The sequence below is a fragment of the Copadichromis virginalis genome, linkage group LG18 (assembly GCF_057382275.1).
Source record: "Copadichromis virginalis isolate Kocher_CV1m ecotype Utaka linkage group LG18, C_Virginalis_male_GT1.1, whole genome shotgun sequence".
Lineage (NCBI taxonomy): Eukaryota > Metazoa > Chordata > Actinopteri > Cichliformes > Cichlidae > Copadichromis > Copadichromis virginalis.
The window spans coordinates 7,831,701-7,845,915 of NC_140635.1; the positions used below are offsets into that span (position 1 = coordinate 7,831,701).

Below are 14,215 nucleotides of genomic sequence, written 5' to 3' on the forward strand. Positions count from 1 at the left end.
ATTATCAAATGTTTTGGCAACACAAGTGGAACCTATAAGGAAGAAGAATAAATATAAAAACAGTTTTAAAGAAAGTAGGAAACAAACTACTAAACAGAAACTGTGCAGCACTAATGACTGGTAGTAATAATTACAACGCTAATTAGTTACTATAATGTATTGCCTTCTTAGACTGTTTTCTATCCTTTCCAGTGCTTTTCCTGATTCTCTCCATTTCTTTCTTCAGTTTTTTCCATTCATCTTCCTTCTTTTTCTTGTTAGCAAGGGAACCCCATATACAAGAGTCCTATTAACCAGTTCCACAATCCCAGCTATGGGAATAAAGCCGCTGCCCTTTAGGTCAAAGTTTGTATTGCTCCTTCTTGCATGAGTGCAGCAATGAAATAAGTTTAGTGTCCGCATGTTGTGAATTTATATGCATGTCTAACCATAAATTTATATCCTGGAAACATTGGAAAGCAGATTTATTTTCACATTTGGTGATTAACGTGTATCTCTGTGGGAAAACTTTCTCCTATAAACATAAAAAAGCAGCTGCATCATCTACAAACAGGCAAAGCTTAAAACAGCACATGTGAAAACAAAAACCGGAACCTCTGCCCTGCTACAAAACCCTGGACAGATCGCCGCTTTGTTGCAGAGCTAACATGAGAGGCAGAACCATTCATGCTCACTTTTTACATATACTGTCAATTAACCTAACTTCATGCATGCCTTTGTGTTGTGGGATGAAGCTGGAGTACCCCACACAGAGAACCCCAGAGCAGATTTTAACCCAGGATCTTCTTGCTGTGATGTGATGGTACTAACCACAGCCCTATGCTGCCCGACCCAAAGAAAAACCTCCAGGGAAAATGGAGTTTGGATTGTCAGCTGCTTTTAGGACAGATGAAAAAATAAACATAAAGCTGTCAGGAACTAGCTCAGAGTTCAAACAAGAGGGAAAGCACAGTTTAATTAAAAAAGGAGCACATTTTCTTCAATTAAATTAAACCTACTAAATAGTTTAAAAAGGATACTGTCAGTATTTTGAGTGTGTGGACCCGCTTGCTAGGGAAAAGAGAGGTTCAAGTATCAATTTGTAAGCAGCTGGCACACAAACATGAAAAGGTTATGCATGTTTTCCCTGTTCTTTTGAGTGCTGTGTCTCAGTGATGCATTTACTGTGTTTGCAACGGTTTACTCACTTTTCTTTCTCTTTTCTTTGCATTTCTCAGGGTGAGAATCCGATCTACAAAAGTGCCGTAACAACTGTCATCAATCCAAAGTACGAGGGAAAATGATGGAGCTTAGCCTACTTCGTGACAACACTGTATGGAAAAGAAAGCGGGAGGGGCGGGTTTTATAATGCTCACTGTTTTTGTTTGTCTGTTTGTTGTTGTAGCCACCAAATAATAGCATTGCATTTTGCGGCTCCGTTCTATTAACTTTTGATCTTCTATGCATCATCTGTAATTTGTACAGTATGTATAAACGTGTGGTTTTTAAGTTTTGGTTTTGTTGAGAGAATTTTTTTTTGTTAAATAGAAGCCATCAGTGTTTCGATGAGCGGTTGAAATGAATGTTGATAATGGACAGTAAAGGAAGGGTTTCTTTCCAAATTAGCGTGCATGCATACAGTGCAGAGTAGGAGGCAATCAGTGTTTCAGAAACAGGCATACAAAAGTTTTACTGTGTCTTTAATCATTTTCAATGAGTGGGCGTCTCTTTGGATCGAGCCCTTCAGATGTAGTGCCGGGTTTGGCAGCAGCGGGGTGTGTACAGGAAGTGTTTTTTTTCTTTTCTTTTTGTTTTCCTGTATTCTGTGTAAAGCCATACATGTATTCACAGAACAGAGCTGGGGGTGATGGTATGTTTGTTTTCAAAGTGACATAATCCGTCTGAACAATCATTTTTATTAAATGTGTCTTTGTGGAGAAAAGATTTTCTTGGGTTGCCTTACCTGATGAAGGGCAGCGGTGTACAGTAGTCTTACTGTTCAGCTCCAGGTTTTACTTGCTTAATTTAAAGCCAACTCAGGTCCTTTTATTCTTCTCAGCAATGCCAAATACACACAATTCTGCCTTATTTGCTGACTAAATTTGCTTATATTGTTTTTATTTGTACAATGTGAATGGGGGGCAAGTGTCCTGTTTTACATCTGAGTTACTACACCTAACTCTTTCAGAGGTGCCTCGATCAAACGTGCTTAATTAAAAAGAAATGGGGATGATGAAAAAAAGAGGATTGATAAGAGAACTTTTGGAAGGCTACGCCTGTCATCAACGTTTAAGTGCCTTTGTTGATTTCTCCATCACATTCACAATTGCGATTCTGTTTTCTGGAATTATTTATTGAATAAACCCCTTAAACAAGAAAATGGACCCATATTGTTAAGTGTCATTGTGTATTTGCTGAAGATTTGATGCAGTGGAAACTTACATCATGACGTTAAAAATGACAAGATAACGCTCCAATGAGAAGTGTGGATGGTTTTGTTTACAGGCATAACAACAAGACTGTAGGTATAGTAGCGGGTAGTGTTCTTATTTTATTTGTTTACATTATGAAATTATCAAGCATTTAAATGTTTTATCCTGTTTAATTCAAAAATGATCGAAGTGCTATATAGTAATATAAGTTAAAGTAATACAATTAAAATGCATGCAGCATGCGTGATTAAACTGCCCTACTTTTACAGTAATGTAAGAGGAAAAATGGGGGGCACAGAAAATAAGAGAGCTAAACATGTTTGACCATTTTTTATTTTATTTTATTTTTTTCTGCAGCAGGAGAGTTGCTGTTGCTTCATTTCATGATTTCTTTGAATACCATATCTGCCTCTGAATAGGTGTCTGGTATCAAAGAAGAAAAGGGAGAAAAATCCTTTGTTTTTTTTGTTCTCTGTATTCAAAGATATTCTGAATGTATGAAAACAACTCTTAAAAAGAAACTCAAGAGACCTGTTGAAGTCATTGTTTATGTATTATGTATTACAGACATTCCTTTACAAAAATTTAAAAAAAAATTCGTAAGAATCGCATAGCTCAAAATATATGAATGCATTAGCAAAATAGTTCAATAATTTAAAAAAAAGTAGGAAAAAAATGGATTCGAATAAAAGGAGTTCAGTGAGTAAAACTAAATAAATAAATCACTGATCAAATCAATTTAAAATGTAATAATCTAAAAACCTCAGTCATACAGAATAGAAGTATTTTTTTGCTATTCTACGTTTAGCAGATCTTTCTTTTTTGTATATAGCTTTATTTGCTTTCATTTTATACTTTTATTTGTTTATTTTAGCATGTAAATCGGCTACAAGCTAACGCTCGTCGTGACGTCGCCAGCCAATCACGTTGCACTCCATCCCCGTGGAGCGTGACGCCTTGAGTCGGGTGCTCTCCACAGGTGATTGGTGGCCTCGGCGGGCCAATCAGATCGCGTCGTTTACAGCAAAGTTGTTAACCCCCAACAGTAGCACTTTGGTTTCCACCTCTCTAGTTTCAGCCAGCTTTACATCGACATGGACTTTTCAGCAGCCAAAATAAGCCGTTTTTTGGTAGATCTACACCGGACAATGGCTCTGCCTGCCCGGACACCGGCGGACCGACCGGCTTTTATTATGAAGCCAACTAGAAGAAGTAGCTGTGGCTAACGCCAGTGGTAGTTGGGTGCCTCTGTGGCTAGCTGCGTCGTGTTGCCTGTCGTTTTTTTTTTTTTTTTTAACTTCTGACTTGCAGAAATATTGCCCATCTATTTATAAATCCCCGACGTGTGACCGATGGTCGACTTGGTGAGTATTTTTCTGCAATGTTTTTAACTTGAATCGATGGTCGCCTGGAAAAAAGGCCCATCGTGATTAGTGTTTTCTGGCATCAGATGATTTCATACACGCAATCAAATTCCTGGCTGGTCAGCTGGATGCGATTCAGCATTAAAACCACAAGTTTCTAATCACTTTGCCACCTCCCGAAGCTAGGAGACCGTGATATGGATCGATATGTTCGGATGAAACGTTTATTGTTTTTATAAAACAAAAAAAATCTAATACTCTAGTTGTTACAGTTAGGTGGAAAAATAAGATGTCGGAAATCTGATCGGGGTTATTTGAGGGGGGGTAAAAGAACATGAGCAAAAGGTGGCTTCCTCTTTGAGAGGCTGCAGGTAATTTTTTAAATATGATTTATTCTCTGGAATTTCCATCATCATCGTTGGAAATGTAGCACTGGGGGATCATAGGCTTTAGGGTGTGTGGCTGAACAGTGCCAGGCAGCTCCTGTGGTCTGCTAGGGAACTGCTTGGCCCTGGCCTGTATGGGTCTGGATCATAGCCTTATGCCCCACTCCACTGTATTATCTAACCTACAGTAGCTCCTTTCATAAAACACCCAGCCAGACGAAGACCTCTGACCGTCCTGGCCTGCTTGGCTGGATGAAGCTCAAATGGGAACTGCCTCATGGTGACTAGTTGTGCTGTCATTATTAGTTAATAATTAGTAATAAAGGCCTGCTTGGGATAAAAACTATGCTGGGGTTGCCTCATCTTCTGCATTAGACTGGATGTAAATCAGACGAGGACAATGTTTCTCGTGTTTTCCTGTGATTATGTGAACTTTTTGTGGGACAAACCCCACCCACATGGCACTTTTGTGTTGTGTGCTGACCCAAAGTATGTGAGGTATGAAAGTAATGTATTTAGTTTGAGGTAGTCTCTTTTGTATTTTTTTTTTAGATGTTTTTAGAAGTATAAATCTCAAGGTCACAAGCTTAACTTACTAAAAGTATGTCACTCAAGCTCTTGTCTTTTTTGCATAACCACAGGACAGTTGAGGCCTTGTCCTCAGAACGCCTTTACTCAAAGTTTCTGGAAATTAAAACAGATTTCAAGGCTTTATTCTCCAATACAGCTTAATTTGGGCTTGGCTAATTTGGAAAGCATCCAGCAGCTGTTATAATAACTGCATTACACAGACTTTATTCGTTTCAAAACCTAGAAACATGCACATGTCCCACTAGCCATATTTTAGTCATAACCTCATGACAGTGGCAGGCAGCATAAAAGGTGAAATATCTAAGAGAAGGAAACTATCGAGCATTGTAATATTACTGACACTGCATTTACAATTATACCAAATAAACTGCTTATAAGAAACTTTAAGAAATCATTAAATAAGGTATAAAAGTACTGACAAATGCAAGTACCTTTTACAGTTTTTTATCTTAAATGTAGCCTGCCAATTTCTTTTCAAGTAAAATGTTATAGATATAGGTTTTCATGTGTCACAGCAGGAGTCGATGACCACAGTAATGCTGTGCCTCTTAATATAAATGAATTGGGCTCATGTGTGTGTTTGCGCACAGCAGGGATCTCGGTTACAGTCAAAACAGTAGATGACACACTTCATCACGGTACAAAGCTTTACTTTGAATCCCAGATAGTTAACATTTGATAAATAAAACTGAATTTCCTTGTAGGTAGGCACCAAAATATGCTTTGTAAATCCGATCTATTTCCCATTACTCTTGTTTTAGACATAAATGTCAGAGTTGTTCTCTCTAAAATAGCTTCTTAAACCTTCGCTAGTAAAGATGGGATTCACCAGACATCCCACAATATCATATTATCACAATACTATATTCATGTTATATTAATTAACATAGTGCAATACTCTGCACTGCACAAACATATATTATTATTTATCACCTTTTTTCCAAGTGCAAACTATGTCCTCAAAGTTATTGTTCTATCCAAAGATAAAGTTATCTCACTTCAATTATTCATGTTTTGTATTTGCTCCAAATGAAATTGTCAAGCATACCAACACTGTAACCAAAACCTACCATAAATGTTACATATGGAATGGGGTCACCGCAATCGGTTTGTGATAATACAGCAATTTCCAGGTATAAATCATCGAAAATCACGTAGTGTTGCTGTCCATCTAGACAAAAAAAAATCACATTTAACTATTAACTTTGTGCTAAGCAACCTTCCTCTTCTATAAGAGTCAAGTTCCCTCGAATTGTGACTCAGACCGATGACAACATGATGAATTTGTCTACATTTATAGATAGCATAGGAATGATTTGCAAACCTTTGACAATGTCTCTGAGAGTGGTTGCAGCCAGTCCAAGTCAGACTGCAACTGTTTGCAGAAAGATTTCCTCCTCTTAGGCGAGATGGAGAGACCTGCAAGTCCAACATGTAGATTCATCACTGGTTAGGGATCCTTCTTGATCTAAACAAACACTTATTGTCTGTCTGCTGACACTTAACAGCGAATTAAAGGTAAGTACGTTACCTAGTTACCTTCATAAAATGTCAGCCTGCTGCGGACAGTGGATGATGCTGCATGTAGTAGACATGTTTCACTGGATAAACAGAAGGGCTTAGGTCCAAAGGTGGAGGATGCCGTGACACGCCTGAGGCCTTTTGTTTACAAAGCAGGCTTTGGGGTTAACAGTGTTTTAAGAGTTACAAAAGTGATTAATTGCTTAACGGTGTAGATCACCATGGTAACATATACTGCGGCCGTAACCAGCTCCGAAGCAGGCTAAGTTTGAGATTAGAGATTAACAGGTTTTAATTCACCAGCTACTGATAAGTTAGTTCTCCAGAAAACAGAATTATTCCTGGAAATCCCTTGGACATCTGTGTGTGAATAATAAGAGGTTCTAAGGTGTCTTAAGGTTTTTTCTTTTCCTGATGAGCATTAATAATAAATATAGATTCTTAAAGAAACCTATTTCCTGGTTTTTCCTTTTGGCTAAAAACCCTTTTTATAACAATTTTATTGTTCTATATACCATGTATATGATCGTAAATCACATGTTTATACTTGTTGAACTTATATCAAATTTGCACATAGACCAAGCCTGTGTCTAAATTCTGGGCCTGTGGCTGTTGTATTTAAAAATTAACCTCCCCTAATGACAACCTGTTTGTCAGCTTTACATCCTGATTTCTAATAGGCTAAACTTCATTAATATACTAGATTTTTTTTCCAGTCTTCCTGGCCAAAGTGGTTAAAGTACTTTGACATTCATACTTTTCCTCACACACGTACCCAAACACGTAGTGGACTCGCCTTCGGCTGTGTTACTTCCAGCCTGTATTTTGTGTTTTAACATCTTTATATTTATTCTAATACGATAGTTTTATCTAACTTTATAAAATCAGGCACACTGCTGCCAGCAAACCCGTCAATGTTTGATAAATCAAATGCTCCCAACACTGACTCTTTCACATGAACACGCTCACAGCTATGTTGTGAAACCCTGGTTTAACTTATCGAGACGATAACCCCCTTTGTGGGACTGAGTCTCCAAGTGGACTTTTTAATCAGATTGTGTTAAACAATCTTGGAGAATGTGAGAATGCCAACTTTTGAGAACAAAGGTGAAGTGCAGAACTGCAGTCGCTACACAGGGATAGAGTTGATGAGCCATGACATGAAGGTATGGGAAAGACTTGTTGAAGAGCGGTGGGAACGTGTGCAGTAGGAGTGATGGATGGGTTCAGGGATTGCCTCTGAACCTCTTCTGTCTTGAACTGCTGATGGACAGATGAGGTCAGGGGTCCGTTTTTCGTACCTCGCTTACTACATCCAGGATCAAATGACACATCCAGGATCAAATCATCGCGCTAACTTTGAGCTCGCTATTCCGGTTCTCCGAACACACCTGTTGTTGACGATTAGTATAGCTGGATGAAGTAATGTGAGATCACTGGATGAAGTAATGTGAGTAATGTGGCTTAACAGGGGCTACGCATCGATAGTAGAAACATTGATCGGCAACCCTTTGATTGGTCGGCGAAAATGTCGAAGGAGCGCGCTCGGTATTTTTCGGCAGCAGAGCAAGAACTCTTGATTGAGGGATTTCAGGAGTTTCAGAGTGTAATTAAAATGCAAGGGAACACTGCAAAGGCTGCAAAAGCAAGGAGAGAGGGCTGGCAGAAAGTTGCTGACAAATTAAACTCGTAAGTAATTTAATAATAATAATAATAATGGATTGGATTTATATAGCGCTTTTCAAGGCACCCAAAGCGCTTTACAATGCCACTATTCATTCACTCTCACATTCACACACTGGTGGAAGCAGCTACGGTTGTAGCCACAGCTGCTCTGGGGCAGACTGACAGAAGCCAGGCTGCCATATCGCGCCATCGGCCCCTCTGGCCAACACCAGTAGGCGGTAGGGTAAATTTATTATATTACACTATATTATATTATATTATATTACATTATATCATATTATATTGTATTACATTATATCCTCTTTCACATTAGAGCCACAACAGGACCCACTAGAACATGGGAACAAGTAAAAGTGAAATATAAGAATATTCTACAGAATGGTAATATTTATCACTTATATTGCTTGTCGTCTCTTGGAAAGAGACCCTGAAATAATCTGTTTGTTTGTTTATAACAGCAACCAAGAAAAGGGCAGAGCAAACAAAGACAGGTGGTGGTCCTGCACCCCCTCGTCAACAAGTTGGTTAAGTAAATAATACCCTCACGGGAAAACCGATATCTCTCTATGAGCACACTGTCGCGCTGAGCTAAAGGATCCTGTCTGTCCCGCAATATACGCTGAGTTCTGAAAACTCTCCTTATCAATCTTGCACCTTCCGCAATGGGTGGCTCGCATATACGGACAGGACATGGCTGCGACAGACTTCCCAAGTCCACCTTCGCTTTTATAGCCGTGGTCTCTCATCTTGATTACATGAAGTAATTTACAATTACTACTCTGAAATATGAATTACATCTGTAATAATCACATACATGTAATAGAATGTTAATAGTACATTTCCCTTTTTTAGGAAATGACCTGTATGTATCTGTGTGACATCAATAAAAGGATCAAGTGCTGCATTATCTTTAGTTACATTGATAATATTTATTTATGGTAAAACAGTGGTAAAATATCGCTGTTGCTTTCGTATAAATGAAGCGGACATACCTGAGTGGCCGCGATCTAATCTTGTTTACATAAAGTAAACCTGCTCCCGAGCAGGTTTACGCTTACGGATCTGTTGCTATGACAGCAAGTCCCGGATGAGCTTCGGAGAACCGAACGATCCAAGATCACGCGAAATCGTCAACAATCAAATCCAGCTAACTTACTTAGCGAGGTACGAAGAACGGACCCCAGAAGTCTCTGTGAACAATGTTTACAGACAACATTGTGATCTGTGGTGAGAGTAGGTGGAAGAGAGTCTGTAAGAGGTGGAGGTATGCTCTGGAGAGAAGAGGAATGAAAGTCAGTTGGAACTAGGGCTGCCACAAACGATTATTTTGATAGTCGACTAATCAGATCATGCATCCATTGAACATAAAACGTACAGCTTATTGCTCCAGCATGCAGCTGCTCTTATATAACTATCATTAGCTTACAGCTTTAAGTGTTTAAGGTATGTGCTAACTAAAAATAAAGACAAGATGATAGTTTGTTAAACTTTTAATGAAATTTGCAGGTTGTCTCGGTGGAGTTTAATAAACTCAGCCGTCTGCTCCTTGCTATCTAAAATATAACAGGACACTGGAGTAAATTCTCGACCACCTCACACTTCTGTTTAATCAGTTTTCTGTTTGACGTTTATTCAGCTGTGAAAACTGTAACTTTAATCTCAGCCAAACTGATTTACTCAGAAACAAATAAAACACTGAACAAAGCCAAACAATATAACATTTTAAGTCATCTAACTGACTTATATATCATGTTTAACCTGAGTAGCAAAAGACCACGGGGGTCTGAAAACGATGTGCCGGGAGTTCGGTGTTCTCGCCGGCTCTAGTGAGCCTTGATCTCCCAATCAGCTCGTCTCTGAAAACGTCGGAGCACTTTTGGGAATATGTGTTGTCTTGATAAACCTAGCAGTTATTTGAAGTTTACACAGCTACATTCTTGCCTGAAAATATCTTAAAAGTTTATTTTGTGACCTAGAAAGTGTAATATTAAAACTAAGTAGCTGCCGCAATGTTGGAAACTGGAATTGGATGGGCCGCGCTATGAATTCTGGGATAGGTTGGGCAATGAAGGACACGCCCAACCCATGATTCAAATCTGGGGAAAAGGAGGATGCATTTGTCGGCTGCATTTGTCGGAGTCTTCAAATTTGCCTGTCACGTAATCGGCCTACAAATGCGGCCTCCAGAGGATGCAGCCACTGAATTTCGACAGCTACAATACTGGAAACTGCGTCTTCTTCTTTAGCCTTTAATGGCAGCTGGCATCCTTGTAGATGCACTGCTGCCATCTTCTGTTTCAGTCCGTTATTCCACTCTTGAATCCTACTACTTGTTTCTGCGTCTTTCAGGATCTTACGAAGCTTCAAACGACGCGTCGACTATTAAATTAGTCGTCGACATAACCGTGACGGGTCGACTAAACGTGGCAGCCCTAGTTGGAACATGACAGAATACATGTGTGAATGAGAGGGAAATGGGTGTAACAGTAACGATGCAAGGAGCAGAGGTACTTGAAGGTAGATGAATTGAAATACTTGGGATCGACCATCCAAAGCAAGAGACAGTGCACAAGAGAGGTGAAGAAGAGAGTGCAGGCACAATGGAGTGGATTTGGAAGAAGGATGGTAGTAAGAGTGAAAGGGAAGGTTTACAACATGGTAGCATGACCTATTGTGATCTGTGGTTTGGAGACGGTGGCACTGACAAAAAAGAGAGGAAGCCGAGCGGGAAATTGCAGAGTTGAAGATGCTAAAGTTCTTGTTTAGAGGGACCAGGATTAGAGAGGCATGTCTGAGGGGGTTTAGACGTGTACAGAGAAAGGATAGTAGATATATCAGACTAAGGATGATGATTATGGAGCTGCAGATGCTGCATTTTGTGTGCTGTTGGGCAAGAATGTGAGAGTAATGTACAAATATGAAGCAGATCTTCCTGTTGGAAAATGTTCAATAAACGTGCCATTTCAGTTTAAAACCCCTTGTTGCACACAAATAAACTCCTTTTGGTCCATTTGAGTGCCTTTGTGTGTTACCCACCAACACAGCCAGGTGTAGTTGTTGGATGGCCAGACCAGGAGGCCCTTCTGACAATTACAAACAGGTGGTGGATTTTGTTTTTGCTCCACCCAGACCAACAGGATCTAAATCTCCTTTTAAACTACATGTGAAAAACTCATCAAGCGTGAGCTTTTTGACTAAATGTCCCTGCGCTGTTGTCAATTTGCTTGCAGGTCTTCATGGCACCATCTATGGATTTATTGATGAAAAGAAAACCTCAGGTCCCCTGGGTGGATCCTGGCTAAGAAACATGTCACCACCATCAACAGGTAACAATGTTAAATTAATGTTGTAAGTGTTTGGGTTTGGTGTGTGGTTTTTTTTTTTTTGTGTGTGTGTATTTCTTTGGGGGGGTCACTTGAGTAGCATACTCAAACCATACCTTTGTGCTAGTCTTACCCTGAAAGCACCACAACTTCAGCCTGCTGGGATAAGCATGGTCACTTTTAAGCTTTTAACTGATACATATAATAATACATGCACTCAAAACGATGCACACAGTTTGTGATGCACTCACAGAGAAATGGCAGGCAGCGAGTGCCAACATGCATGCTGGTGATTTGATCCTTTGCCTGTCAGACCAGAAGAGGGCAGCGTTGTGCTCACATGGTGAGGCGTATCACCGGGAATAAACGTTTCTGGGGGGTTTTAATGATGGGCTGTGGTCAGATCAGAGTGATAAGTTTCAGTGGATCCGGGTTGTTCTTTCTGTGTGGTTCAAAGGGACGGCTGTCTCTACCCTGTGGTGTTAAAGGCGTTGGCTGTAGTTATTTTTAAGATTTTTGTGCCTCCTGTATTGTTTATCAAAGCATAAAATACACTATAGTGAAAACTTCCAATGTATAGTAGTAATTAGTAGTATTTTTATTCATTTTCATATATGACAAAGGTTTGGGTGGAAAAAATACAATTAAATGACATTGTTTGTCATTCCTTGCCAATAAATGCAGGGCTGTTGATCAGATTGATGAGCTGTAATGAATCACTGTAGTTGTTTCAGCTCAGTTAACAGTTATCTCTGTTAGCTGCATTGGCCTGCAGCTAGTCTGTCTCTAATTTTGTTAACCAAAACGTAAAATACACTGCAGTAAGATAGCTTGTATGTCCCACAGTTGGGAAATTCACTTTATTACAACAGCAAAATTAAAAGGAAAAAAAAATATAGAAGAAGCAATAAAGTAACCCATGACAATAATACTACACAATAGAGAAAATGTACACCATGCAATATTAAATACCTTTTTCAAATTCATTTTATTTGTTTACAATTTGTTTACAAAGTTTTAAGTGTTTTTTTTTCTTTTTCAAAAGTAGAAATTATTCATTATATATTAAATGCATTTTTAAATAGGGGTATCTTTTTTTTATTTGTTGTGCTAAATACAGTTGGCAGTGGTTTTTTTTGTTTTTGTTTTTGTTTTGTTTTTTTAACCGTAGTCCTGTTATTCCAGTAGTCCCACTTTTTATTTATGTTTTTAAAATCGCATTTTTATTTTCTTTCATTTACTATTTTTTAAAGGGGGTATAGAACAACTTTACTTTTGTCATTTAATTTATTTATTTGAAAATTTATTTCGTTTTAGTTTACGATATACATTTCGGCCATTCCCGGTGCTTATTTCAATAATTTATGTGTATGTGTGGAAACGGAGTTAGTTTGCAAGAAATACCCCCTTCCCCCTACCCCCGCAACGCGCAAGCGCTCGGGACCGTGTGGGAATGGTCGGTCCACGAACTGGGGGTTGGACCGCTCCGAGCGAAACAGAGCAAACGAGTTTTAAATGTCCGCCATGTTGTCCATGGCGCACTGAACCAACGGTAGGGAGCGGAGCGTCGGAAAAAAACAGTCCGAGAGAGAGCGACCAAGATCCGGGCCTTCCCCCGGCTCCGTTGGCGACGCCCTAAATACAAGCTACAACCATTCGAACGTTAGAATAGAGACTAACCGCACAGAAACATCCATGAAAGCTCCACTCGGTACCGTTGTGAATATTAGGAGATCGGATAGATTTATATTGCACCTCGAATTGTGAAAAATGAGTAAATTGTCGTTTCGGGCACGGGCGCTGGACGCTTCCAAGCCACTACCCGTCTTCCGTTGTGAGGATTTACCCGACCTACACGAATATGCATCAATTAACCGGGCAGTGCCGCAGATGCCGACGGGGATGGAGAAAGAAGAGGAATCGGTATGCTTTAACCGTTTGAAAATATGAATTTATACGTTTTGTTTCATTTTTACGTGATCACAGGCGTCCCTCTTTTTTCTGCGCAAGCTTTCACAAAATGGCCGCCAATTTTCTCAGGAGAAACACGACGGTTTTGTGCCGCAAACGACTCATATACGGGGCTCGGACGGATTTTTGGGCAAAGCGGGGATGCTTTGTGTCGTTATTGGATAAAATTGTCCGGTTTGACCGGCATATTTGTGCGTGAGGTGATTTTCTGAGTACAAAGGAGTCATGTGACCTGAGCGATTCCGACATTTTGTCTCGTCTGTCAGGACGGGGCCTTGTGTTGGCGTAATTGCAGCGGACCAGGGCAAGGGGGAGCTAGTGATTTCAGATTATGTGGCATCTTTGCTACCAGCAGTCAGAAATGTCAACAAGGCGGCCATGCATTGGAGAAAACACAGCGGTGTTCGTTTTGCATTGACTTGATGTAAATGTTTGCTTGCTGTTTTCCTGCACAGAGCCTTGTGTGTCATGAATGCAGCTGCCGGTGCCACATTTTTATGATGATTTCTCCGTACGGCGAGCCCGGCTCGTTATTAGTATGGACGCTGTGGGTTTGTTATTATGTTGTTGCAATTAAGTTATTGCATGTGCAGCAATCACACAGGTAAATCACTTATTGTCACTCTAACCAAGAAGATACTTCTCTGTAATAGGTTAATGATGTCGATTTTCCAGAGGTGCTGTCACCGGCATCTCTCATTGCAATGTGGTCATATTCTGTTGTGCATAGAAGGAATATTTAAACATCAAAATAAATCAGAAAAGCTCGTTTAAATTACCTAAAAGTGCTTTGGTTCATATGTTATAATTTTCGTGTAAGTAAATGTTGCAAAATAAGATTGGGACTTTGTTGTGCAACTTTTTGTGTTTTCTCTTACTCCACAGTTAAGCCACTGTGGGATGAGCATCTAAATGGTTATGTGCATTGATAGTCAACTATCTATATAAGAACATTGTTACAT

The 14,215-nt window shown here is 39.6% G+C and overlaps 2 protein-coding genes across 5 annotated transcripts in view; both read left to right on the forward strand.

Moving 5' to 3' along the window:
• The window catches only part of LOC146687177 (integrin beta-1-like), a 32,010-nt gene extending 29,641 nt beyond the window's left edge, over positions 1-2,369 (forward strand). For both annotated transcript variants that reach the window (XM_085439660.1, XM_085439659.1), the window contains one exon: positions 1,218-2,369. In XM_085439660.1, coding sequence (XP_085295786.1) covers positions 1,218-1,283 — 66 coding nt within the window. In that variant the 3' untranslated portion in view covers positions 1,284-2,369. The remainder of the gene's footprint in view (positions 1-1,217) is intronic.
• A 1,056-nt stretch (positions 2,370-3,425) lies between these two features.
• The window catches only part of LOC146687178 (enhancer of polycomb homolog 1-like), a 35,317-nt gene continuing 24,527 nt past the window's right edge, over positions 3,426-14,215 (forward strand). Inside the window, exons 1-2 of one of the 3 annotated variants that reach the window (XM_085440512.1) lie at positions 3,426-3,775; positions 11,190-11,285. Coding sequence is in view for 2 of the 3 variants with exons in the window: in XM_085440511.1 (XP_085296637.1) it covers positions 13,053-13,205 (153 nt within the window). In the remaining variant the exon portion in view is untranslated. Of the gene's footprint in view, positions 3,776-11,189; positions 11,286-12,697; positions 13,206-14,215 lie in introns of those variants that run through there. The other 2 variants (XM_085440511.1, XM_085440510.1) reach the window with 2 other exon arrangements.